This window comes from Salvia miltiorrhiza, chromosome 4 (assembly GCF_028751815.1).
Source record: "Salvia miltiorrhiza cultivar Shanhuang (shh) chromosome 4, IMPLAD_Smil_shh, whole genome shotgun sequence".
NCBI classification, from domain to species: Eukaryota; Viridiplantae; Streptophyta; class Magnoliopsida; order Lamiales; family Lamiaceae; genus Salvia; species Salvia miltiorrhiza.
The window spans coordinates 26,520,527-26,546,455 of NC_080390.1; the positions used below are offsets into that span (position 1 = coordinate 26,520,527).

Sequence of the window (25,929 nt, forward strand, 5' to 3'; positions counted from 1 at the left end):
ACTTGTGGTTTTTGAGGGGTTGATTTACAATTATTCAAAAATTGGCATGTTAAAAATTGCTACAATCCAAAGTTCATGTATTTACACCTAGATTTTGAAGTTCATGTTAAAAATAAAAAAGTAAGTAAAATTCATGTATTTATACACCAATTACCCTTTATTTTTTACATAAGAGGAATAGAATTTAGGTAGAGACGGAGTAAAAAGATAAAAAGTGATGGAGTCCACGTTCATTTTTTAGAAAATGGACACTTATTATGAGACGATCCAAAAAAAAATGTAGACACTTATTGTAACTCTTTCGTAATAATTGATGAAAAACAATTCGTCTGACGGAAGGAAAAGGGAAAAACTCCTCTGCTTCACTAAGAAAAAAGTATGTACAATAGCAACAATTTTGAGTGTTCATCATCTCTGGCACATATGCACACAAATGAAAACAATCACACAAAAATAAACAGTAAGCATTGAAAATATACATAAAAATGGACATGAAGTAATGAATTATCTGCCCTCACCAATGATCTCATGAAGCATGGGTTCACTAGGATCAGCAAGGGGTGAGTAAGCTGCAATATCCGTCGTTGCAGCCGTCGTCGGAGTCGTGGAACCGACACGAACATTGGCATCGGACGTTGAGCTAGCAGTGTTGGTACTGATGAAAGTTGCATCACTAAACGCCCAATCAGTGAGATATCCTGGCCGTGTAGTAACGGACGCCACTTCAATGTCGCCGGAAAGCATAGCCACGACGCGCGACATCATCGGCCGTAACCCCGGGGATGCCTGCGTGCATAGGAGGGCGACGTCGATGATTCTTCTCACTTCATCGACGTCGTATTCATGTAGTGTCGGGTCCACCAGCTCGATTTCCTTGTTGTTTTCATGGAGATTCCAAGCCTGATCCATTCATTACAAACCAACCACAACTTCTTAGTGGAGTTACATTACATGAGTTAGGGCAAATAATGTGATTCTAACCGGACATTTTGAACTCGTTATCAAAATTTAGTATCCCTATATTATGTGCACTTGGAAGACGATGTGTAATGCTGGAATTGTATGTGTATGAGTATATTATGTGTTCCATGGATTTGATTCAAATCGAATATACCATGCATATTAGTATTTTTGAAAGGTTGAGACAATTTAGCAACTTATATTAAGTACATATATCAAAAAAGTCCTTATCATAATAAAGTTTAAAAATAGTTATACAAAAAAGGAATAAAAAAAAAAAGAACCCTTTTTTGATTTAAAGTAAAAATACCTACAAAGATACTAAAAAAAAGTATAAAAATTAATAACCACTTTTTGGTTTAAAATAGTGTTTTGCTTTACATTGGTGATATCAATACTAAACCAATTCTTGGTCTTGAACTAGGGGTAGAATAGTAGGAGTTGCTATTTTTATATAGGAGTTTTGACAAATAAAATCACGAACTATTTCGAGTTTGCAATTTTAGCGCGACTTTTTGAAGTGTGGCGAATTAAATCACCACCTTTTCAATTTTTGCAATTTCGTCCCCCATTTTTTTTTCGGTCGCTAGAGTGTTGAATTGTAGCTTTCGTGGATTAGTAAAGACGGCGCCGTTTTTGTAAGGCTTAAATGGCGTCGTTTCGCACAATTTCAATTAATTTTTTCTCCAAATTATAAAGAGATTGTATCATGTGTTTGCAACATAATTTTCAATATTCATCAATTTTATAGAAAACAACGTCGTAACATGAATATTATGTGGCGAACTAATCCACGTAAACTCCAATTCAACAATCCAACGACCGAAAAAAATTGGGGGGACGAAATTGCAAAACTTAAAAAGGTGGTGATTTGCCAAAACCCCTTTTATTTAAGTATCTTTATTATTTTATTAATCTACTTAATAAATATTTGCCTCATTAAGATGATATTAGAGAAATACGTACCCATTCAAGAAGATATATCTTCTCAGCTTCCAAAGTGGAGTCGGAATTGAGCCTTCCACTGACGATCTCCAAAGCTACGACACCGAAGCTGAAGACATCAGCCTTCTCAGTGAGATGCCCACGCATGGCATATTCCGGTGCTAGATACCCACTGCACCAACTCATGATAAAAAACAAAATCAATTATCTACAAATGGGAAAAAGGTTTAACTAAGTATATAAATGTGATAAATCCACAAAAAAAAAAGTATTATATAAATGTATAACATGTTCTCTCTGATGGAAAAGAGTGGAAATTATAGTATATTTTTACATATTTTGTAGGTGAATTTCCATGCTAACTTGTTTTCTTTTATTTTCACTCTAATTCATGATAAACCTTAAGTATTGATGTGATAATATTTTTTAGTATATTTTTTGAACTTAAGGTGTGTTCTCTATGATTGATAATTTTATTATGGAAAATAGAGGGATAAAAAAAAATCTCTTTCTTTTCCCTCATTTTCTACAAAAGAGAATTTTACCCTTTCTCATTCGTCATTTTAAGAATGGATAATATTTTCACATCAAAAAGGGATGGATAATATTATCCAATAATTAATGAAAAATGATGAAAATTCTCTTTTGTAGGAAATGACTGAAAAAAATGAGGCATTTTAAAGGAGAATTTTTTATTATCCCTTATTTTGTTATGATAAATTTATCAATCAAAGAGAACACACCTTTAAAGAATACCGGACAAAAAAATAATGGGGACCACTAAATTAAAATGTGATAAAATTTCCCGTTTTTTCTTGTCTATCCTTTTCTTATAGGGTGTGTTATCTTCGGTTTCAAATTTATCATAACAAACGGCGGGAAAAGATGAAAAAAATTTAGCACTCATTTTTTTTAATCTTATGTTCTCCATACCCCATGATAATATTATCATGAATTGAAATGAAAAAAAAGGAAGAAAATGACCCTATACCTTGGAAAATATGTGAAAATAGTAGAATTAAGATGAAAATATATATTTTCTAGCCTTTTAATTTCCATCAAAGATAAGGTTCCCTAATAAATTTGCATCCAAAGAGTAAGCAGAAATGTGAGTGTTATAATAACTTACATTGTGCCTGCAACTCTGGTGCTGATATGAGTCTTCTTGTCGTCATACAATTTGGCCAAGCCGAAATCTGAGAGTTTAGGGACGAGATCGGAGTCGAGCAGAATGTTGCTAGCCTTGACGTCTCTGTGAACAATCCGAAGGCGAGATTCCTCGTGAAGGTAAGCCAGACCCCTCGCTACCCCCATGCATATGTCGGAACGTGTCTTCCAGTCGAGATGCACTGTTCCGTTTCCAAATAGCACTTGATCGATGCTCTTGTTCTCCAGATATTCGTAGACGAGGAGGCGCTTGTCTCCCTCGATGCAGCAGCCGTACAGTTTCACAAGATTGCGATGCTGCACGGCTGATATAGTAGCGATCTCAGCCACAAACTGGCTCTTCCCTTGATGTGATGCCACAGACAGTTGTTTCACTGCAACTAGTCTTCCATCCCCGAGTTTTCCCTGTTTCTCAAATCAAATCAACAACAAATTCCTATATATATATCTTCTTCTCACCTCAATTTGTTAAGAAAAACAAGAGTGGAAAATGAGGGATGTAAATTACATAACTTTGATCAGTTTTTAGTTTTGCAAACTAATTTAAAATCTGTCTTAAAATTACTAAAACATTTAATTTCGTCTGACCTTTGCTAACAAGTGAGATTCTGACCCAATTTAATGCTGACATTCAATAAAATCAAACAAAATTAAAAGTTTCGTACTTGTCAGGCAAATTTTGAAGTTGGTGTGCGAAATCATAATTTGATCAAAGTTCAATAATTCACATGTTACTATCCCTAAAATTTAAAACTAACCACTCATGACTAAGAATAAGTTTTGTTGTGAATTGCTCTTTAATTTGGGCAATTAAAAATCAAGAATGTGTTTGTTAGTGAATTTAATCTTGAATTTGTTAATTAAGGGAAAACAGTTGAGTCATAAAATGACTATTTTAATCTTCATATTATCTTTACAATATGAAAATACCTTTCATATATTAACTCCAAGGAATGAATGTTGTGTAATATGATACCTTGTACACAGGTCCAAATCCTCCCTCTCCGAGCTTATTAGAAGGATTGAAGTCATCAGTAGCAGCTCGAAGTTCAGCATAGCTGAATGTGTAAGTTTGGGCATCGATCCCCAGAAACGCTGTAAATCCCAACAAAGAAAAAGACAAGATTTTAGTCCAATCATTAAATTTTGAAGATATAATTAACCTAAAACCGGTGGAACATAAAATGAACTAAGACGTTTCGGTTTGAGGTAGTAAACAAAAGTTTCAGTATGGTGGCAAAATGGGTTCCTACTTGGTATTCATCCTCGTATTGCCCAAACCATTAATCCAAATTGAGTCCATTCATATACTACTTTATTTGACATGGGCAAAAGATAGAAATTTTATACAAAGTTGGAGACTTCAAAACATAATCGAAAGTTTGAATCATAAACTACATTTAACCCTATTCGCAGACAATGTTTATCTAGGTAACTAATGAAACAAGTAGAAAAAGATGAAGATTGGCACCAACGATCTTACCTTCATCCTGAAGGTTCTTTTGCCGTTTTCTCCTTTTTGATACATAACAAAGTGCAAATATGAAAAGCAAAGCTGCAACTGAAATTGGAACAACGATGCCCACAATCAGACCGGTCCGGTTCTTTTTGCCATTCGAAACGCTTGCAGTGAAATCTGATTATTCAAAAGAAAAGCAATTAATTAAGTGATGGAAAGGAAAAATTAATAAATTTGCATGATGAAAAACAATGAATTTTGACATACTTGGTGTTGCACTAATTGCGGAAACTAAAGGTCCATATACAGATTGAGCAGGTACACAGCAGGTCCCTTTTCCCGCCCAAAACAGATGGATTTCCATATAGTTTTGGGCTACCACTGCGGTGAAGTCCCTTGTCACAGCTCTTAGAGGAAGCCTTCCACTCTCTCTCTGCAAATCGAAGTCCTTCTCCGCCAAACTCCCCTGGTTTTATGTCATCATAAATATCTCAATTTTGATCATTTCGACATGTCTGAATGTCTATGTGACTTAAACAACTGATATAGTTGGATGTCTACGCCACTTCAACTAGTCACAATGACATTAATTTGCCGAAAATTGATAACCATGCGAAAACTCAAATTAACTGAAAGTTCGTGTACTTGGTCGGAGAAAGAATGCGAAATCGATAAAGTTCGTATAATAGCAGCAATTAATTAATTGGGATATAAATGAATTAAATGCATTGGCAACCTGGATGTATATGTCAAAAACACGCCTTTGAACACTCTGCCAAGTCCTAGCAACAGGGTTGATCGTCTCTCCAAACTGGAGCCTCACAGTGTAGTTACCATTTTCCAGTCCTAAGCCGTAATATCTCAGATCCCCAGCTGACAGACGAACATTTTGGAACAACTCCGAGTCCAAAGTGTTGGTGAACTGAGATCCCCAGCTAATGTATTCGGGCGATATGGCGTCAACAGGAACACCCGCGGTGCTAACCGCCCATCCGCGCGTAGAGCTCACATAATGTGTTGCCGGACCAAGAGGCTCACTGTCTGCTTCGTACTCCGTCCCATCATTAGATGTAATTCTCCCACCACCACAATTCACTGCAAATCTTGAATCTGCATATAAACTCCAACAATTTTATAAAATATTTCAAGAGCTTATAAAATGTAATTAATGTCTCAAGAACTTATAAGCTGTCAAAATATTTGAATAATTAAATACATAAGCTAAAGGATAATTGTGAGCTAAAGAGATGAAATCCTAATTAGAGGCAGAAAATTGAAGAGAAATGAAATTAGAACCGTATATGATAAAAATAACAAACAATAGTAGAACTATTTTTGTAAAATATCAAAACTTATTTTGGCAAAAAGTTTTCAAGAGTTTATAAGTTGTTTTAAGGAACTTATAAGCTCAGTCAAATAACCTCTTAATTAATGTTACTACGTACATATAGGCTGCCCTCGACCGCAAGGGAAATTCCTCTGAATACATTCCAAACCAGTAGGTAAACCACTACAAGGAAGAAGCAGATCAATTATATGTGTATACGAGAAACAGATAGGTAAAAACAAGCAATTTGGTTTGAAAAGCACCTGATACTAGTGTTTGAACCTTCAAGGGTGAAGTTGTTGGAAACCACATTACTACACAAAATAAAGATTTTGATGTAATTAAGAGGAAATCAAGAATGAAACAAGAAATAAATATGTATGTATGTGTTTGTTCTACTTCTATCTTACAGTTGTAAGTTCTGTTCACCGATCCAAGACGGGAAACTCCCCGATAGTTGGTTGTATGATAAATCTCTAGAAGCAAATAAACAAAAGTGCAGCTATTAATAAGAGATACAATTGATAGATTTTATGACAACATGATCAACTTTTGTTTCTACTAACGTAAATATTGAATTAGAAAAGAAACAAAAAAAACATACATGATCCTGAGTGATGGACTCTTCTGCGACGGTAGTCCGCCAATTAACTTGTTACTACCAAGAAATCTGGAGATCGGAAAACATGAATTTACTTAGTAGCTTTATTTTATTTGGAAATTAAACATGATAATATGCTGGAAAGTTACATGTTAGTGAGAGAAGTCTGATTGAAAAGGAACTCTGGAACTGTGCCATTCAAATTGTTGAAGCTCAAATCCCTGAAACATATATAGAATTAGAACATTTATTGTTGTCTTCAAATGAAATCCCATTCACAGTAGTTATGGCAAGGAATATATATACACTTACAGAAGTGTCAAACTCCCAAATCCCTCAAGAAAAGAAGGTATGCTACCAGAAATATTGTTGTTCCTCAACACTCTGCCAAATATTAGAGCTCCGACTCATCAGTTAAAATTCACATTACTTTTATTTAGATGATCTACGACTTCTTACAAGGTCGAGAGAGAGGTCATGTTTCTGAGGAAGTTGAGCGACGAGCTACCATTATTAGATACATCACTTATCCTCCTAAAAATATGTACCATTTGGCCAGCAAGGTTTGCTTCCTCATAATCAAGAAAAATGAACATAAAAAATGAAAATGTGGATAACACTTACAAGTCATTCAACAAGCTTAAATTTGAAAAAGATGCTGGTATTGGACCTTCAAATGAATTCCCTTGAAACCTCCTATAAATACATACCAAATGAAGCTAAGAATATTTCTTTTTTTGCAAATCCATGCACTCACATTCCAAAATAGTAGGATAAATATAAACAAGAAAAATATTATGAAATTTCTACTCACAGTACAACAAGATTAATCCAGTTTCCGATGAAGTCAGGTATCTGCCCCGTGAGTCCATTGTCCGATGCCCATCTGAAACCCCAAACTTCACATTAATTAATCATTGAATGTTTATGTCACAATTTGTTTGTTTACATAGAAAAACATTTATAGTGGTCTTACACTCTCTCCATTTTGCGTAGATTTGCGAATGTTGGAGGTATTGGACCACTAACTCCAGCACTATTAATGTATCTGGAAAGAAAAATATAATGAGGGAAGTTTAGCACAGACATTCTATATTCTGATCAACAAAATCTGTGGTTTCAAATTAAACCAAAACCAAAACAAGATTAAGGGTTACTCTAGTTAAGGTGACAAAGGTCAACATTTGTCAATTATATAAAAATACTACTGCAATATTATCAAAGAAATAAAGGGAAGGGTTAATTATAGTTTATAGTTTGAACTTTCCGCAAATTTCAATTTATAGCCTCAACTTTGACTTAAATGCGTTCTCAATTTTGAGAACTTATTTGATTATATAGCCCATTACAAATTTCATGATGGGCAAAAGTGGATTTTTCGGCCAAATGGCTTGATGTTTTGGACGATCGACTGAGGAGAAACATGCAATCCGTAAAATGGCAACCAATGATGTGAAGTCAATGTCTCCCCTCAATCGATTGTCCAAAATAGCAAGGCATTTGGCTGAAAAATCCATTTTTGGGGCCGAAATTTTTTAAAGGGATCATAATCAAATAATTTATCGAAATTCAAAACATACAAAAAATAAAATATAATTCACTGAAAGTTCAGACTATAAATTATAATAAACTCTAAAGTGAAGCAATAGATGAAATGAAAAGATTGAAAGGGTAATGAATTACATTTGTGTTAATCGTGTTAAGCTCCCGAGCTCAGATGGTAAAGGGCCAGAGAAATTGTTTGTGCCAAAGGACCTGCACACAGTTAATTTCAATCCTTCAAACAAGTAAGTAGAATTAAAAAAAAAAATATAAGTTAGAATATAGTATTGAGCATTTGAAGCAAAAAGGGAACTCACAAGGATCTTAGGCCCGTGAGCAGTCCAAGTTCCCTTGGAATCGTCCCTGATAATGCATTTATGCCGAAGGTCCTAATAATATAAATAAATCAATATCTATATAATTTGTAATTGTAGGAGAGAATTAATGAATTTAAAATGAGAAAATTAAGAAAATAAGAAGGGAAAATAAAGGTGGCATACAAGTACTGCATGCGAGTGAGATTTCCGATGGCAGCTGGAATCGGACCTGTAAAATAGTTTTGGGCCAAGTTCCTGACAACCACCATTTACAATGTTTTCAATAAAGGAATCCAACAACATATTACAAAAATGTCATTAGTAGTTGTCAACTGATTTGCCTCAAATTCAATTTTCAGAGTAATCACAAATATGTCAATTAACCTTTCTTTTGTATACACATAAAAATATTAAATTTAAATATATTTATATGTAAAAAATAAATAAATCATATCACAATTCTGAAGAACTGTAGATAGATAGATTTTCTTATTTGATACTACTATCAAATATATAAAGCCTATAAATATTAAGTTACTAACTATCTTTAATTTAGAAATTAAAATACGGAGTAAGTAATAAGGAACTATACACTTTTATTAAATAGATACAAATTAATATATCATATTACATTATTACCCTTAATATTAATGCATAATAAGAATATATGTAAACCAAATTTTGTAAAACAAACTCTTTTATAATAGGTATATAAAATAAATAAGGCCTAGAACAAGTTGTCATATATTGTAAATCATGGAATAATAATAATAAACATGCAAGCGCGGATTTGGGAATAAATCATACAGATTAGTGAGATAAGTGAAGTTCCAGAGTTCATCAGGCAGCGGACCAGCAACGCTCAACGCGTATACTCGCCTGCAAAATAATTAGTACACCAATGCCACCACATCACTTCAACTAAACAAATAATTAAGGACATCAATTATGTGTATATGTGAAAAAGTTAGAGTAATTATAGTTTATGTCCCCAATTTTTTACATTTAAAAAAAATATTTTCACCTTACCTTTTATTTAAAAAATTCTTAACTTTAATTGGAAAAAGTTTAACTTATATCTCGCCTTACATAATGCACCTCGCCCAATTCTTAATTGGATCTTTGCCAGTCTTTTTTTTTTTTTCTAAAATTTCATATTGAACAATGCAGATTTTAGCAAGGTGACTCATTATTGTATTGTCGGATTATGCATAAATCAAACATTTTCCAAAGTTCAAAGTTTTTGAAATAAAAACATAATTAACTAAAAAAAATTTGTTGCATGAATTAATGATGTGGACTTACAAAAGAATAATATGGCAAGTAGAGTTATTGTCGTAGGAGCAGTCACACTTAATGGAGGGATTAATATTATTGGTTTCAACATCAGTTGCATTAGTGGCAACGCCGCTGCATAGCTCGCCGCTAATGTTCCAATTATTTGTCGCTGAAATTCCCCATCTCTCAAACATGCGGTTTAGAGCTCTTGCTGCAAATCAATATAACAAGTTTATGCTTACATTTATTAACATTATATTGAATTAATATTTATCATATTCTAAATTTTACATAAATATTGCACATTCAGTGGAATTGGGAAAGTAAACAAGTAAGATGAAATAAGACGAGTTAAGTAGAATTAAGCTAAAGCTAGTTTCGACTCATTCTGTTAACAAGTTTCACTGAACGAGCTTTTCGCAATCAAAGTTTTTATACTAAATATATATTGTCTAAGTGATTAATTGAGGAAGAAAAATTAATTCGGATTAACAACAGATAAGAAGATTATGACAAAACTAATACTACGAGATTTCAAATAAATAATAATAATAAATAAATAAATAAACTAGAAAATTGAATAGCATGTTTCAATACGAAAATATATTGATTGTTAATGTAAATACTTTAGTAATTGTGCATCTAGTCCATTATGAATTCGTGGTAAAAAAAATTATAAATTAAAAAAAAATAAAAAATTGCTTATAACTAGGATTAGAACCCCACATCCTCAATTTAGTCAACAAATTCATAAATCCACCATAAATCTTCATAACTTAAAATTTGAAAATAATTAATTATAGAATTTTAAAAATTTAGCATTTATGCTCCAATTCATTGCAAATTTAGTCATATTCGTCCGCGCAAATTTAATTATGATAAATTTGAGGGAAATAAGACAAAAGAATATTAAAATTCAGCACGAGATTTGAATGTGACAAAAAAAAATAGTACTATTAGAAAACATTAGGTGCCTCCAATCATAAACTCAATTTCTTACTTTTGAAGGGTCCCACTATAATACATACTCTATTTATATATCTATATATACGTTAATTTTATTTCAATTATAATTTGTATATTATTTACATATTTTAATTATATATTTAAATTGAATTTTATATATTTAAATTATCTAATATAATTAAATAAAATAACTTTATAATTCCAAAATTTTGAATTATACATATGCCCCCCTCAATTTTTACTACAAGTGATTCAACAAAGCAATATATATATATATATATATATATATATATATATATATTGAATTTATAAAGTAACATATCTATTTTACCTAACATACATATTCAAAGGAAAAAAAAAAGCAAAACAAAGAAAATTGGAACACCAATATTCGGCTGAAAATAGGCAATTGAAGGAATGGGACCCGCCACTATTGGGATGAAATCAGAAAATGGGGCCGCGCCTGGGACCCGTTGTGTCAGCAAAAATTGGTCCCCAGTTTGGAACTAGTTTCTCCATTTTTTTAAAACCAATTTTCTTTTTCCTCAACGGTAGTTCTCAATTCTGAAAACTGAAATTTTTACCCATTGAAATTTTTTTAGGACCTAGGAATATTGAATTAAATATACATTTCGATGATTTGAAAATAAACTAACTCTACAATCTACATGCGATTTTTCATGTTTTGGGCTATTATTTTGGACCACACCAGCCAACTTTCTCTCTCTTCTTCAAAATATATAAACTAATTCGAAGAAAGTAGATAGTATAAAATCGGATTTTGACTAAATACAATTTAATATTCAACGAAATCAAAATGGATAATTAAAGAGAACACAAGATAAGATCTGAGATCTGCTGAATTAAAATTTTATTGAGAAAAAGAAAAACGAAAGTAACAAAGAAAACCCGTTGAAGGCACAACAGACGCAAACTAACGGGCTACGAAACCATAACGGCGAGGACCCATAGTGAAAAACACCGTGAGAGGAAAAAAGAGTCAAGAAATGTGCAGGATCTCCATAGCAGGAATCCCATGACAATCAAAATTCAAGAGCATCATCCTCCGTATGAATATAAGAATCCATGATGTCCCCCCAACGTTGAGGATAGACCGTTTGAATATCAGAATCCATGATGTCCCCCCAACGTTGAGGATAGACCGTTTGAATATCAGAATCCATGATGTCCCCCCAACGTTGAGAAGAGACCGCCGTCATCGCAAGACCAGCTGCATCCCCGGGAGTGGAGATAGAAGCAGGATGTCGTAACCTTTGCTTTATAGAGGTATCAGAAATCCCCCCTTTCCCGACTTGCTTGGTAGCGCCCTTAGGACGCCCTCGGCCTCGCTTGGCCGTAGGAGCTTGGCGAACCTGATCAAGAGGCACAGTTGCATGAGTCGAGTCATCATGCAGAGGGACGATTGAAGCACCAGACTCAGGGGTGCGAACGATGCAAGGCTCATCCTGAGATGCTGAAGTCGTAATAGCGGCTGTGGGTATGCCACTACTAGGATTAGGCACAACATGTGTGGGAGACCCTGCCCCAGACGGTTTCTCGAGTACCACTTGGGAAGCATGGTTAGAGATGCCCAAAAAATCTGGGGCATTCATCGTAGCCGCATCGATCCCATGACTTGAATCCTCAATAGCAAGAACGTTAAAACAATTGGCTTTAGAAGGAGAAGTTGCCCTCAAAACCGGAGAACCCACAACCAACACCGGTCCCCTCGGCGTGAACTGCTGTTGCTCCGTAAAAGGAGCAGCCTGCTGCTGCTCGGTCTCTTGCTGAGATTGTGAGCCATCTGCCGCCTCCTCTGAGAGTAGCGCAAACCGATTTTTATCCTGAGTTCGCAGGGAAAGTTGCTGCTTCTCCTGCTGAGAATGTCCCGAAGCCGGAACCACCTGCCATTGAGGACCCTCCAGCACCGGTCTTTTGAGAACCTCTGCCGATTTATTGCCACTCCCTGGATCAGTTTGGTTATCTCCCTTAGTTATCACCTTTTCCTTTTCCGAATTCACCTTAACTTGATCCGTGATCTCCACTCGAGGTTGTTTCTTATTGCATTTATCAACACAATGGCCAGTGATCCTGCAATGTGTACAGTAAAGAGGTAATTTCTCATAATAGAATTCTACTTGATAAGCCATAACATCTCCTTGAACTTGCATCGACTCTTGCAGCGGAAGAGATAAATCAACTTCGACAAGCAGCCGAACATAATGCCCAACATCGGCATAGGCAGACGCCCCATCAATTTTAATAGAAGTGCCAACGACGTTGCCAATAGCTGTGATAACTTCAGGATGCCAGAATTCCACAGGAAGATTATATATTCTAACCCAAACTTGGCTCAACGAAGAAACTTCCTTATAGGGATTAAACCCTTTCACCCACTCCCTCATACGAAGGGATCCCTTCGACAACTTCCAGAGCTTTCGATCCTTAACAATGTTCTTATCCTCCATTGTATCAAACTTCAAGATATAAAAGCCCTTACACATTGGGATCAACTTCCACTCCGAGGAAATCTTCCATATCGATTGTAGTTCCTGCTTAAGTTCAGCGGTAGGACGAGGCGTATCACCTTTTTCCAATAACAGTTTTCCAATAATTGCGTATCGAAATTCCTCAAACCGTTTCTTGCAAAATTCAGAAGGCAAAGAAAGAGTAAAGCCATGACCTGATTCTTGTGCCTGAAGCGCCGTGAACTTATGAGCAAAGACATCTGGGCGTCGCAAAAGGCGGGGAGCAACCGCACCCGCGTAAGAACCACGTTGATTATCCGGGAGAAAATCCCCCTTCGCGTCGGAGCCACCAGGACAGCAAGTCTTTGTCGCAGCAGCATGAGAAGCGTTATTTCCAGGAGAGAAATGAGTGTCTAGTGTCGTCGGTTGCACCCCCGTAGAGGATCTGGCTTCGACAGTGGCTAGAATACTCTGTTCGTGGGCAGAGATCAGATCCTTTCCCCCAACAGTAAGCGGAGGCAAGGAATCAGCCGACACGTTTGTGACTCCGCCGGCGGCGACACCCGACGTGACCCCCGGAGAGGACCTGGCGTCATTAGCAAGGAAGCGTTGTTCGTGAGTTGAAGGTTCTATGTCGCGGAAGGGATGCCGGTTTCCTGAATCACAGCCGAAGTTGTTGGAGATAAGTGGGAGGTTGAGACCTGACCGGTCCGGCGAAGCGCCATGGGACCTGACCGGAGGGCTCATAGTAGGTGGCGGACTCCGGGATTGCTAGACCATCGCCGTCGAAGCTCAGACTCGGAGACAGGCGCAGGCGACGAGCGACGACCAGATGCCGATGCTGCTCCGGGCGGCGGCCGTTGCGGCAGCTGCTGCTCCGTCAAACCTGTTGCTGTGTTCCTGCGGCGGCGCGTCTGGATGGTGTCGACCGGACCAGGGCAGCAAGACTGGCGGCAGCTGGTTCGCGGGCGGCGACGGGCGGCAGGCTCGCGACGCCGGCGAGCAGCAGCGCGGTGGGAGGGATTCGAAGGTGTGAGCGTCTGCTAGTACATAGAGTCGTGTAACTCGTTTGGGAGACGTCGGAGGCGGAGGGGGCGAACACCGGGTGGCGGTGGGGAAGGACCGGTCGGCGGTTAATGGGAATCGGACTGCTCGGGCGCACCGCGAAGGGCACGGCGGCGAAGGCGAGCAGCGGTATAGTTTCTGGCTGAAACGCCCTTCCGCCCAGATCTACTCTCCATTCAAAAAGGTACGGCGGCGGAGGCCATTTTCAGTCAAAAAGATCTGAGATCATCATTGAAGGAGAAAAGTTGCAATTTTTCGTCCACGAAGAAAATGACACAAGTTGACAACTACCACAAAATCAAATACCATTCTGGATTGAATTGACTAGTTTCAAGTTTCAACATCTATTTTAAGATGATTTTTGGTAAATATTTATGGGTTTAATTAATGGGACGAAATTTAAAGTACCCACTTTTATAACATGTCTTACAAAACTACCCACTCAAACCCAAAGCCAAAAAGTCAAAGCCTGACATGCTTGGTTTTTTGTAATACGTCCAACTCACGTCACTTTCACAATGGATTTAGTTAAATATGACTCTAAATCTGAGGACACGTTAAAATAATAGCAATTGTTGGATAAAAAATTTATAAAATCATATATTATGAATCAAGAAAACATAATAGAGCTTAAAAATTCACTATTATGTATATTATGCAACAAAAAAATATTATGAAACAAATGGCGTAATTAGCCGTGAACAGTAGCCGCGCATATTTGGTACCGGCGGCTACTGTTCACGGCTATGAATTTGTGGCGGCTAATTACGCCATTTGCAACAAAAAAATATTATGAAACAAATGGCGTAATTAGCCGCCACAAATTCATAGCCGTGAACAGTAGCCGCCGGTACCAAATACGGCTACTGTTCACGGCTATGAATTTGTGGCGGCTAATTACTCCATTTGTTTCATAATATTTTTTTGTTGCAAATGGCGTAATTAGCCGCCACAAATTCATAGCCGTGAACAGTAGCCGCCGGTACCAAATATGCGCGGCTACTGTTCACTGCTATGAATTTGTGGCGGCTAATTACGCCATTTGTTTCATAATATTTTTTTGTTGCATAATATACATAATAGTGAATTTTTAAGCTCTATTATGTTTTCTTGATTCATAATATATGATTTTATAAATTTTTTATCCAACAATTGCTATTATTTTAACGTGTCCTCAGATTTAGAGTGGGTAGTTGTGAAAGTGACGTGAGTTGGACGCATTACAAAAAATCAAGCATGTCAGGCTTTGACTTTTTGACTTTGGGTTTGGGTGGGTAGTTTTGTAAGACATGTTATAAAAGTGGGTAGATTCCCCTATTCACAGTTAATTAATTTATGTAGCACGGAAATCTAGCAAAGTCAATATTGCAATTAATTTTGGTTTAATTAGTCCTGCCATTTTTAATGTATTATTTTTGGTTTGGTCCTAAAACTAGTATTTTTTTCAAGGGTAATGCTAAATCTTTATATATATAAAGAGCAAAGTAAATGTAAATAAATTCAATTAGAAGGATATAATTGGAATTGAGGTGAAAAATTTTAAAAACAAAAACCGGCCATCCTTAAAAACCGCAACAAATTATTTGTTTAAGCCATATAGTACATTTACAAATGGTCGAGAATAATTGGGTTCCAAACATATTTATTTTTCTTTCTTCTCAGTAATATCTAAATTTTTTAAATCATAGTATATTTTTATTATATGTATATATTAAAAACTTATTAATAGAATATTATGTAATTATGTAATTATGTAAAACATTAAATGGCCAAGAACAATTGGCACAATATAGTAAAATATTCTGTATGTTTTTTTTTTTTTTTTTGTAAAGAATAACCTTTAATTTGATACATGAAAAGTACAAATCAATTTAACGAGCAAGCTATGACCATTTAAAATTTGTATATATTAATTAATTTTTTAATTTTTTAATTAATTTTCTCGAATTTGAGACAATTGACATGCTTAAATATTTTTCTAATATTTTTTTCTTTTTTTCTTCGTTGTTTTCTTACTTATGACATTTCAATTTTTATAGTATGTAGTTCTATTTAGTTTACACTAAAAATTTGTTAGTAGAATATATTGTCACTATTATAAGAAGATAGTATTATATATTAGTTCATTTATGTCAAGAAGAAAATTATAAAGTTGACTATTTTAAAGACAATAATACATGGATTGTTTTTTGTATAATTAATTAATTAATTATTTGTTTGAATCAATAAATATTAAAACAATTATTTACATAAAAAAAAATCTAAAAATATGTTATAAGGTATTATTATTTCTTATTTTTATTTAATTTTTAATATTTATTTCTTCATAAAATGAATTAAAATTAAAGTCAATATTAAAGAATCCAATTTTAATGTAATAAAACATGATTAGAGAAAGAAAATCGTACATGTTTGAATTTTTTTTTAAATTATGTAGCTTTCTAAATATGAATTTTTTTTTATTAATGCATGTATTTTTTTTCTTAATTTTTTTGTATCCATACAATTATCTTTGATAGGTATTAAATTAAGTTCGAATATCTTTATGTGTCTATTAATTAATATTTCAAAAGCATGTTTTGAAATATCGATATCAGAGACCAATATGCTTAATAGTAAATATTTTGATCTGTTAAAATCATGAAGATCTTTGGTGAAATAATAGCTTTGCTGAATGAATTCTTTGTTTAAAGTTTGAATCTCTAGGTGTTATTTATTATTTTATTTTTTTTCAATTTATCAGTTTTGCATAGCAAATTTGTAATGTTACGTAACGAATTCATAGACAACTTATTTCATACGATGAATTTTATTTGTGTAGTTATAGCAACTCCCTAGATAAATGATCTTATATCTATGTATAGTCACAAGTTATTTTTGTATGAATTACATTGATCACTATGCAAATGTTAAATTTGGTAAATTTTAATTTTATTAGTTTATATTATTCACTATGTCCCAATTCAATAGGACACGAGGTTTGGGTACGAAGAGATAATGAAGATATTATTTTTTAAGTTAAAAGATAGATAATTATTTGCGGGTCACAATGACTCTTGATGTAAATAATGAGTTAAATGAGAGTATTTGTTACGTATTGATTTTTCATTTTAGGAAGTGATATATTGAATTGGAAACATCCAAATAAAAAAAATGTGATATATCGAATTGGAACGAGAGAAGTAATAATTATAAAGTAATGTGCACAATTTACGCAAATATAAAATCACAATCACCGCGCATAGCGTGGGTGGTACACTAGTGGCCATAATTATGGCTGCCATAACAGGTTAGAATAGTAAATTTGTATTTATTATAATTATATATTTAATGATTTTTAATTATGGATTTATCATCTTACAATATTACCCCTATATATATGTTCTCTATCATTAATAACTAATGATTATTTCCTTATATATGTTAAGCTAATTATATTAGGTTTGACTAATTAATAATTACCTAATATACATATATATATATATATAAATTAAGCCACGATTTTTTATTTTTTTTTTAATAAAATGAAGCCACGATTTTAAAGTTCATATATTTAGGTTTTAACTTGAAAGCTTGACTTTGGTTAGCCAACAATGTCAATTTTATTGCCGAATTATTTTAATTATTTCTTCAAATATCACAATTTTAGCTCATTAATTAATTATTTAATGTGAAATCTGCGTGGTTCAACTTAAGCAAAACTTATCATTGATAAAAAAAAATTAACTAAATATATTTGAATTAAATATCTTACATTATATCTTTAAAATGCGTTATTCTATAAATATAAAGACTCTTCATATTGTTTGTAGGTACGAAGTAAATCGGTACCTAAAGTTAGAGGATCGAGTCGAGTTGATATGAAACAAATTAAATTAAACTTTTATTTGTATTTAAGTACAAAATTCTTAATTGTAATATAAATTTTCCCGCTATCCTATATGTATGTTCACATTAATAATGAGTGTAATCATATATATATATATATATATATATATAAGACAAGGACTATATAATGCCATTCGTTTCAACTTAACATATTTACTCAAATTTTTATATGGTTGATAAATATTAAGTTCTAGAAAATAATATAAATACTCATTTTGGCTTGCATTTCATTTTATTAAAGCTCACTCAAAATATTCAATTATATAAATTATATAAAAGAAGATATTTCAAATTTAATGAAACTTTAAATAAGTTTTTAGTGGTAGAAGTAGAACCTACATAAGGATGGAAATAGGCTATCAATCTTTAAAAAAAGGTTGAAAATAGGCTAGTTAATTTGCCATAATTAAATACGAGGTACTCGAAAAATATGTAATGAGAGTGTTAAGAAGATGTAATTTTACTCGAGAAAAGATTAGAGCATTATAAGAGTGTAATAGAGGAGTATATATAAATTGACATGTAAATTGCTTTGTTTTTTCTATTTAGGATTGCATGTAACGAGGAGGTAAGATGACAACGAGTTAAACTAATACTGTATTTGATAGGTTTTAGATCAATTCCTTTTAGAAGTGCTATTTTTTTAATTTTTTTGTATATTCAATTTATTTTATTAAATATCATTCGAATATATTATTTTGTTTTTCTCTTTTCTTATATCTTATGAATGTAATAAATATAAGTTTTTTTTAAAATTTAAAATCACATTATTTTATTAAATATTCCTATATCGATTCAAAGTAAATTTCAACCATTCAATTCCAATATATCAAGCTATCTACGAACATGGAAGTATCTAACTAAAGTTTTTAATTTGATCTTATTTATGTAAAATATTTAATCATAGCAAAACTATTTTCTCGCCTAAACTGCAATTGTAATTAACTATAATTTCTACTCCATATGTCAGTTTCAATTCAAAGAAATATGTAGAGAAATATGGATCAACATAAAAGCAATTTTTTGGAAGATCAATAAAAAATAATTAAAAAATTAACTTACTTTATGTCATGATCATGAGCATCATCTATATTTCATTAATTTCATTTCAATATTATTTTTATATTCTGTAACATATTTATACTTATATGATACTCCGTATATATCATCAAAATTTATTTATTTTTATTTCATTTTCTTCAAGAATAATAATAAAGAAATAAATTTATAGAATTATTTGGATAATTTAATACTAAAATTATAAAATTAAAATTAAAACATTTTTGAAAGTAAAAAATAAGTATATAGATGTATTGCACAGTTCATAAATCAAAACTAAGAAATAATTCAATATGGGAAAGAAAAAAAAATAAAAAGGAGAGATAGAAAAGTTGAAAAGGCCATGATTTGTGGTGTCAAGTAAATGACAAAAATCAACCAAAAAAACAAAAGTTTTTTTTACTATGTTAAAAACATTAAATGAAACTAACTTATTCATTTTAAATTATATTTATATATATGTTATATTTTAAATTAAATGTATTATCATGTGTCATTTAAGATGTATATTATATATAGTTTTTCTCAAAATACAATGTTGCGAAAATAAGAAAAAATATATTTAAGATAAAGAATGATAGAGAAAAAAAAAATTAAAAGTAAACCGCCATCATGAATTAATGTTGTAAATTGTAATGAAGAATTTTAAGATCAACATGCTTAAAAGAAGATTATATAATTGGTTAGATATTTAAATCTAATTATAGAATGAAGAATAATTGATAATTAAGAAAACATATCCAAAAATAGTTTTGGGACATTTTAGTCACAAATATTTTCCAGATAATGTTAAGGGTATTATGGCAGCCATAATAGCTCCATATAATTTCCCTTTTTTCAATTACTAAACTTCAATTTTTTTTTTTTAAGAATTACTACATTTTAGTCCTCCCTCCCTCCGTCACACGAAGCATGACACGGTTTCTTTTTTGGTCTGTCCCACGAAGCATGAAACGTTTCTAAAAATGACAAAAAATTTACTCTTTATTCACATTTTCACTTTTTCACCTACCACACTTAACACACAAAATATCAATTTCTTAATTTTCGTGCCGAAAAGAAGTGTGTCATGCTTCATGGGACAGATGGAGTAATTTGGATAATATTGTGGAGCGTGCTCTCGAGATGCGTTCCATAAAAACAAAGGGGTTGTGTGGTTTTAGGTTCTTTTTTCGAATTAGAGACCATGTGAAACTACTGAGGCTCCAGCTAAAAATGTCTCAATTATATAGTACTACGCTAAACAAAGAATTAATTAGAACTATGTCAGGAACAAATGAAAATGTATACTCACTTCATCCAGGATACATGTGATGTGAATTGGAGGATACAAGTGGTAAGAAAATATTATAAAATGTGTATAAAGAAAATCACTAACATATTAATTGGTTTGTGAAACAATTTTTTGTAAATACCATATGAATAAAATATAAGGCTATATGTCATAAAAAAAAAAAATCACACTTATTGTGAGAAATGAAAAAGGCAAAAATATGGCAATTATCATGGACGAAGCAGGGAGTAAAAAGTTGGAAAATAGTATTAACACAAGTACATGGAAACCTATCATTCTAATTCACTAATATAGACACGCAATTCATTCATGAGGCACATTTTTGGGTGTATTATGATGTATAGTGTATTCGCTATTAAGTTACATTGATGATTAAAATCCAGTTGAAGATTCAATCTAACGCTAATTAAGTACTAAAAAGTCCTAATAGAAAATCTTACTTCAAAACCGAGAGATTTCGCCTTGATTCCCAATTAAACGAGATGTAATTATTCTTCCAACCTCAAGCAATCCCAAGCACTAGCATCAGCTACCCACTATCAAATCCCAACTTTAGACCTTTATGTTAATGCATAAAAATTTTCATTGTTTGGATGTCTTCAAATGGACAAACGCAAATACTCCCATCAGACCAGTCTGACCATCAGACCGGGTTTGACCCGCTTTGACCCTATCTGAATTAATGCAATATATAAATTGTTTTAAAAAATAATACAAAAGGAAGGCGTGGTGCAATGGCTACAGCTCAGCACGTTTTATTATTCCAATTTCCACGTGATAAGGGGTTCGAAACCCTTTACATACATGCGTTTTTATTTCCTTTTTCATTTTATTTGGTTACGTTTTTTTTTTGTTCTCTCTCCTGTTTTCTTTATTTTTTTTTATTTTATTTCTTTTTGCGGTTATGTTTCCTTTTTTTTAATTTTGTTGTTTTTACGTTTTTTTATTGTTTCCTGTTTGTATTTTCTTCCTTTTCTTTTTAGCATTTGTTTTGCATTTTTTTTTTACTGTTTTCCTTTTGCATTTTTCTATACATTTTGATTTTTGTTTCTTTTCAAAATTTTCTTTATTTTTTGTTTATTTTTTCATTTATTATTTTTCTTTTGCATTTTTTATATATTTTCGTGAAAAAATATAATGCATTAAAAATATTACATTTCTTCATATCAATAATTACTTTTTCGAATGATAATAATTACTTCTGCAAATAACTAAAAGTATAAGTTCTTGTGAGTAAAAATAATAATTATCGTGAAAAAATATATTTCAAAATTATTACATTTGTTTATAATAATTGTAACTTTTATTTATTAGAACTTGTATTTTTAATTATTTGGCTAATTAATTATTATAGTAAGAAAAAATATTGATTGGTATAAAGAAAAATAATTATTATTATGAAGAAATGTAATGTTTTTGAAACATTACATTTCTTCACAATGATGTTTATTTGTATTCATAAGACCTTTTACTTTTATGTTCAGGATTTAGAAGTTAAATACTTATATTAACATAAGTATGCATTTGTGCGAACAAATGTATACCTTATGCTAATAAAAAGTAAATATTCCTATTATGATTCATGATTTAGTGTTCATGGTTTAGGGTTTAGTTTTCAAGGTTTAGAATTTAGAAAATGTAGTAATACTTTATATTGAATGAAGGTAAATACTTATATTAACTTAAGTATATATGTGTCCTAACAAATGTATATTTTATACTTGTTAAAAGTAAATATTTCTATTAGGATTTAGAATTTAGTGTTCAAGATTTAGTATTTTTAGGGTTTAAAAAATATAATACTTCATATCGAACACTTGTCCGAACAATTTTTGCTATCAAATGTAACTATTGTCTTAATAAAAATTAATTATTCAAATGAAGAAATATAATATTTCAAATTATTACTTTTTTCACAAAAACTGTTATTTTTACTCACATAAACTTGTAATTTAACTATTTGGTCAAGTAATTATAGTTGTAAGAAAAAATAACCCTTGATATGAATATATAAAGGTAATATTAAAAAAAGCAAAAATAAATGGAAAAAATAGAAAAAAGTAATTATTTTCTTAATAAAAAGTAACTGTTGATATGAAGAAATGTAGTAATATTTTAAATCATTACTTTTTTTGCGATAATTGTTATTTTTATTCACGAAAACTTGTACTTTTAGTTATTTTGTCAAGCAATTATTATCGTATAAAAAATATTCATTGATAAGAATAAAGATAATGTTTTAAAAAAAGTTGAAATAATGGAAAAAAGAAAAAAAATTTAAAAAAAAAACGCCGAAAAGAAAAATAGAAGAAAAAAAAAGGCTTTGCTAAAGTAATTATTATTATAAAAAAAGTAATCATTAATATGAAAAAATGTATATCTTATGTTCATTAAAAGTAAATATTCCTATCAGGGTTCATAATTTAGTGTTCAAGATTTAGGGTTTAGTGTTCAGGGTTTAGGGTTTAGTTTTCAAGGTTTAGGGTTTATAAAATATACTAATACTTTATATTGAATAAAGTTAAATACTTATATTAACATAAGTATACATTTGTGCGAACAAATGTATATCTTATGCTTATTAAAAGTAAATAATCCTATTAGGGTTCATACTTTAGTGTTCAGGGTTGAGAGTTTAGTTTTCAGGGTTTATGGTTTAGAGAATATAATTTTATAGTGAATGAAGTCAAATACTTATATTAACATAAGTATACATTTGTGCTAACAAAAGTATATTTTATACTTATTAAAAGTAACTATTGTCTTAATAAAAAGTAATGATTCATATGAATAAATGTAATATTTCAAAATTATTACTTTCTTTCGCGGAAATTGTTATTTTTACTCACGAGAACTTGTAATTTCAATTATTTGATCAAGTAATTATAGTCGTAAAAAAATAACCACTGATATAAATAAAGGTAATTTTTTTTATAAAAAAAGCAGAAATAAATAGTAAACATAGAAAAAAAGTAATTATTGTCTTAATAAAAAGTAATAATTCATATGAATAAATGTAATATTTCAAAAATTAGTATTTTTTTCACGACAATTGTCATTTTTACTCACGGAAACTTGTATCTTTAATTGCAAATAAAAAAAAGTAACCATTGATATTTAAATATGTAATGGTACAAAATATTATCACAAATAAATAAATGTAGAAAAAAAAAGAAAAAAAGGGAGAAAAAAGAAAAATAAAATAAAAAAACAAAAAAACGCTGGAGAAAAAAAAGAAGAAGAAAAAACACAATAAAAAGGTAAATACATAAAAAAAAAGAAAAAAACATAAATGCCAAAAAAAAAATGCAACACAATAAACGCCATAAAAAAGAAGAAAAAAAAACGAAAAAAACATAAATGCCAAAAAAAAATGCAACACAATAAACGGCATAAAAAAGAAGAAAAAAAAAACGCTATAAAAGAGGAATCGAGCTCTAGTTGTTTGGAATGAATAAGCTTGCCCCAACCACTACAACACATCATCCATCATACGTTTGACTAGGAAAACAATTTTTATATATTCAACTGTCACCCCAGACCCGCTTATCCCACACCCTGACCCGCCCGATCCGCGTCCAAACCCACCCTACCCGCGCCTCGACCCGGTCTGAGGTTGGTTGTACAGGAGACTAACCCCATCTTTATTTATCCTCTTTTTTTATCATTTGTTTCGCTCAAAACCGATTTACACCAACTTAATTCTTCGGCAAAAAAGGAAAAAGGGAGCAAAGGTGCACCATTTAAAAAAAAAAATTCATATATGAGAGAGAGAGAGAGAGAGAGAGGAGGCCACCTTCAGATGGATCAGTGGTGGCGTTTCCGGTTGTAGTTTGAGCTTGCCCATTTTGCACCACGTGGGTAGAGGCGAACACAACCAAGAAAACCGCCAGCCGCCACCGGATAGGTGGTGGTGCCGCCGCCGCCATATGAGAAATGAGTGTTTCAAATATTCGAAGAGGCAAGGACTAACTCTTTGAGAAGAAGGGGATGCGTGTTTGTGTGTGGGAAGATTAGATGGCAGTATTTTAAATATTGTACGTGTAATCATGAGATGTATGTGAAAACGCATTTTTCGACTTTTCTTCAACATAGATGGTGGCTGACAGAGACGCAGCCCACATTCCATTACAAAAATTGACTATACAATCAAGTTGACCAACTTGTGCAAACCCACAAAAACATGTATTTTAATCATCACTTTCTTGATCTAGTGTACATATCACAAAACACCAATTAATATTATTGTTAATATTTTTTCTTTTTTGACTTGGGGGGAATTGGGGAGGGGAGCAGTGGGGTAAATTATGACAAGTAGATTATGTAACATTTGGGTGGACCAAATTGAATTAATAGGCAATTAGGCATCATGGGTTATCCAACTGTTTGGCAATCTAGATATGTCCTCATGTATTCTACCATACTTGACATAGCCAAACGTGATATCCCATGTAATAGCTTCTCAATAATGAGTATAAGGATTATATATGATATTGGAAAACTTTAGAAAATGGTTTCCCAAGGATGCGGGGTGGCGTTCTTCCTCTTTTGATGCAATAGCTAGGATTATATGAAATTCACTGAATGCATAATATTTTTTTTTTATTTGAGGGTGGATATTCACCGACTTAAAGTTATTTGCAAGAATTTAATTAATTACGGCTGATACACGTTGCATTAGCTTTGGCCCCCAGCATTTTACAAACCATAACTCATGGAATATCATCAGTAAACCAACATGAGGATACTGTAATTATGAACAAAGAAAAAATAGTAGTAATGAAATAATCATACAACTAACGAAACAAGATATGACTTCACTAGTATTAAAAGTCAAATTTTTCAGAGTGCAACAACAAGATTTGGCTAATTTTGAAAAACTAATAAACACGAATTCGAATAAATCTCAAACAAACACCATAATACATCAGCAGGTATAGCCACGCAATGGGATACAAAATTTGATGCAGAAAATATATATCATTTGCCAATATTCATATTTTCAAAAACAAGCCACGACATCAAATATGTAGTACAAAAAAATCGGCACAACAACAAAATGAATAGCAATTGCCTAAGTAATGAAACAAGATCCTACAGTCTATTTGTTCTTAGATTAGAGAAATTCATCACATACTGTGGTCTAGCCTCTTCCATGAAAATCTCAAGACATTCAACCTTATCTGCCAGCTCTCACTAACGTAGAATTTGTCATTCAGTGACAAACCAGGATGTTACTCAATTGCTCAAAAACCTCTTTCCTATCAAATTGATGGCAAAATAAGGAAAATCTTTTAGAATGTAAAGAGAGAATAGAGAAGAGAGAAAATATATGACAAAAATTAAGTTGAGAAAATATGATAGATGAAAGAGGAAAGAGAAAAATATTTTTGTAACTTTAAATACACATTATTTGTTTCAAATTTATTTTAAAAAAAGTTATACTATTAAATTAAAGTTTTTGTTATAATCATTAATTTAAGATGTATATTGAATATTTTTCATGAATAAAAAAATATGTGCAATATAATTATCTTTCATATGAAAATATCATATCCCCAAATAATGTTATTTTACCACTTGATTCTTAAAA

At 32.0% G+C, this 25,929-nt stretch overlaps 1 protein-coding gene across 1 annotated transcript; it reads right to left on the bottom strand.

Moving 5' to 3' along the window:
- Nucleotides 1-330: 330 nt before the first annotated feature.
- On the bottom strand, nucleotides 331-24,387 carry LOC131020023 (probable LRR receptor-like serine/threonine-protein kinase At1g56140). Its single transcript, XM_057948652.1, has 23 exons — nucleotides 24,133-24,387; nucleotides 9,624-9,807; nucleotides 9,126-9,197; nucleotides 8,502-8,573; nucleotides 8,319-8,390; nucleotides 8,143-8,214; nucleotides 7,436-7,507; nucleotides 7,274-7,345; nucleotides 7,084-7,155; nucleotides 6,919-6,993; nucleotides 6,772-6,843; nucleotides 6,609-6,680; nucleotides 6,463-6,528; nucleotides 6,269-6,334; nucleotides 6,122-6,172; nucleotides 5,977-6,041; nucleotides 5,268-5,641; nucleotides 4,799-4,997; nucleotides 4,556-4,708; nucleotides 4,049-4,167; nucleotides 3,035-3,477; nucleotides 1,927-2,077; nucleotides 331-900 (listed from the first exon to the last, which is right to left on the bottom strand). Exons 1-23 carry the CDS (start codon nucleotides 24,263-24,265, stop codon nucleotides 505-507), a joined length of 3,123 nt encoding a protein of 1,040 aa, XP_057804635.1. The 5' UTR covers nucleotides 24,266-24,387; the 3' UTR covers nucleotides 331-504.
- Between the last annotated feature and the right edge of the window lie 1,542 nt (nucleotides 24,388-25,929).

Coding starts and splice junctions, on each gene's coding strand:
- LOC131020023 (XM_057948652.1), bottom strand. CDS start 24,265: ATGGCGGCGGCGGCACCACCACCTATCCGGTGGCGGCTGGCGGTTTTC. Junction 6,994..7,083: donor TTAAGCTTGTTGAATGACTT/GTAAGTGTTATC, acceptor ACATATTTTTAG/GAGGATAAGTGATGTATCTA. Junction 6,042..6,121: donor GGTTCAAACACTAGTATCAG/GTGCTTTTCAAA, acceptor TCTTCCTTGTAG/TGGTTTACCTACTGGTTTGG.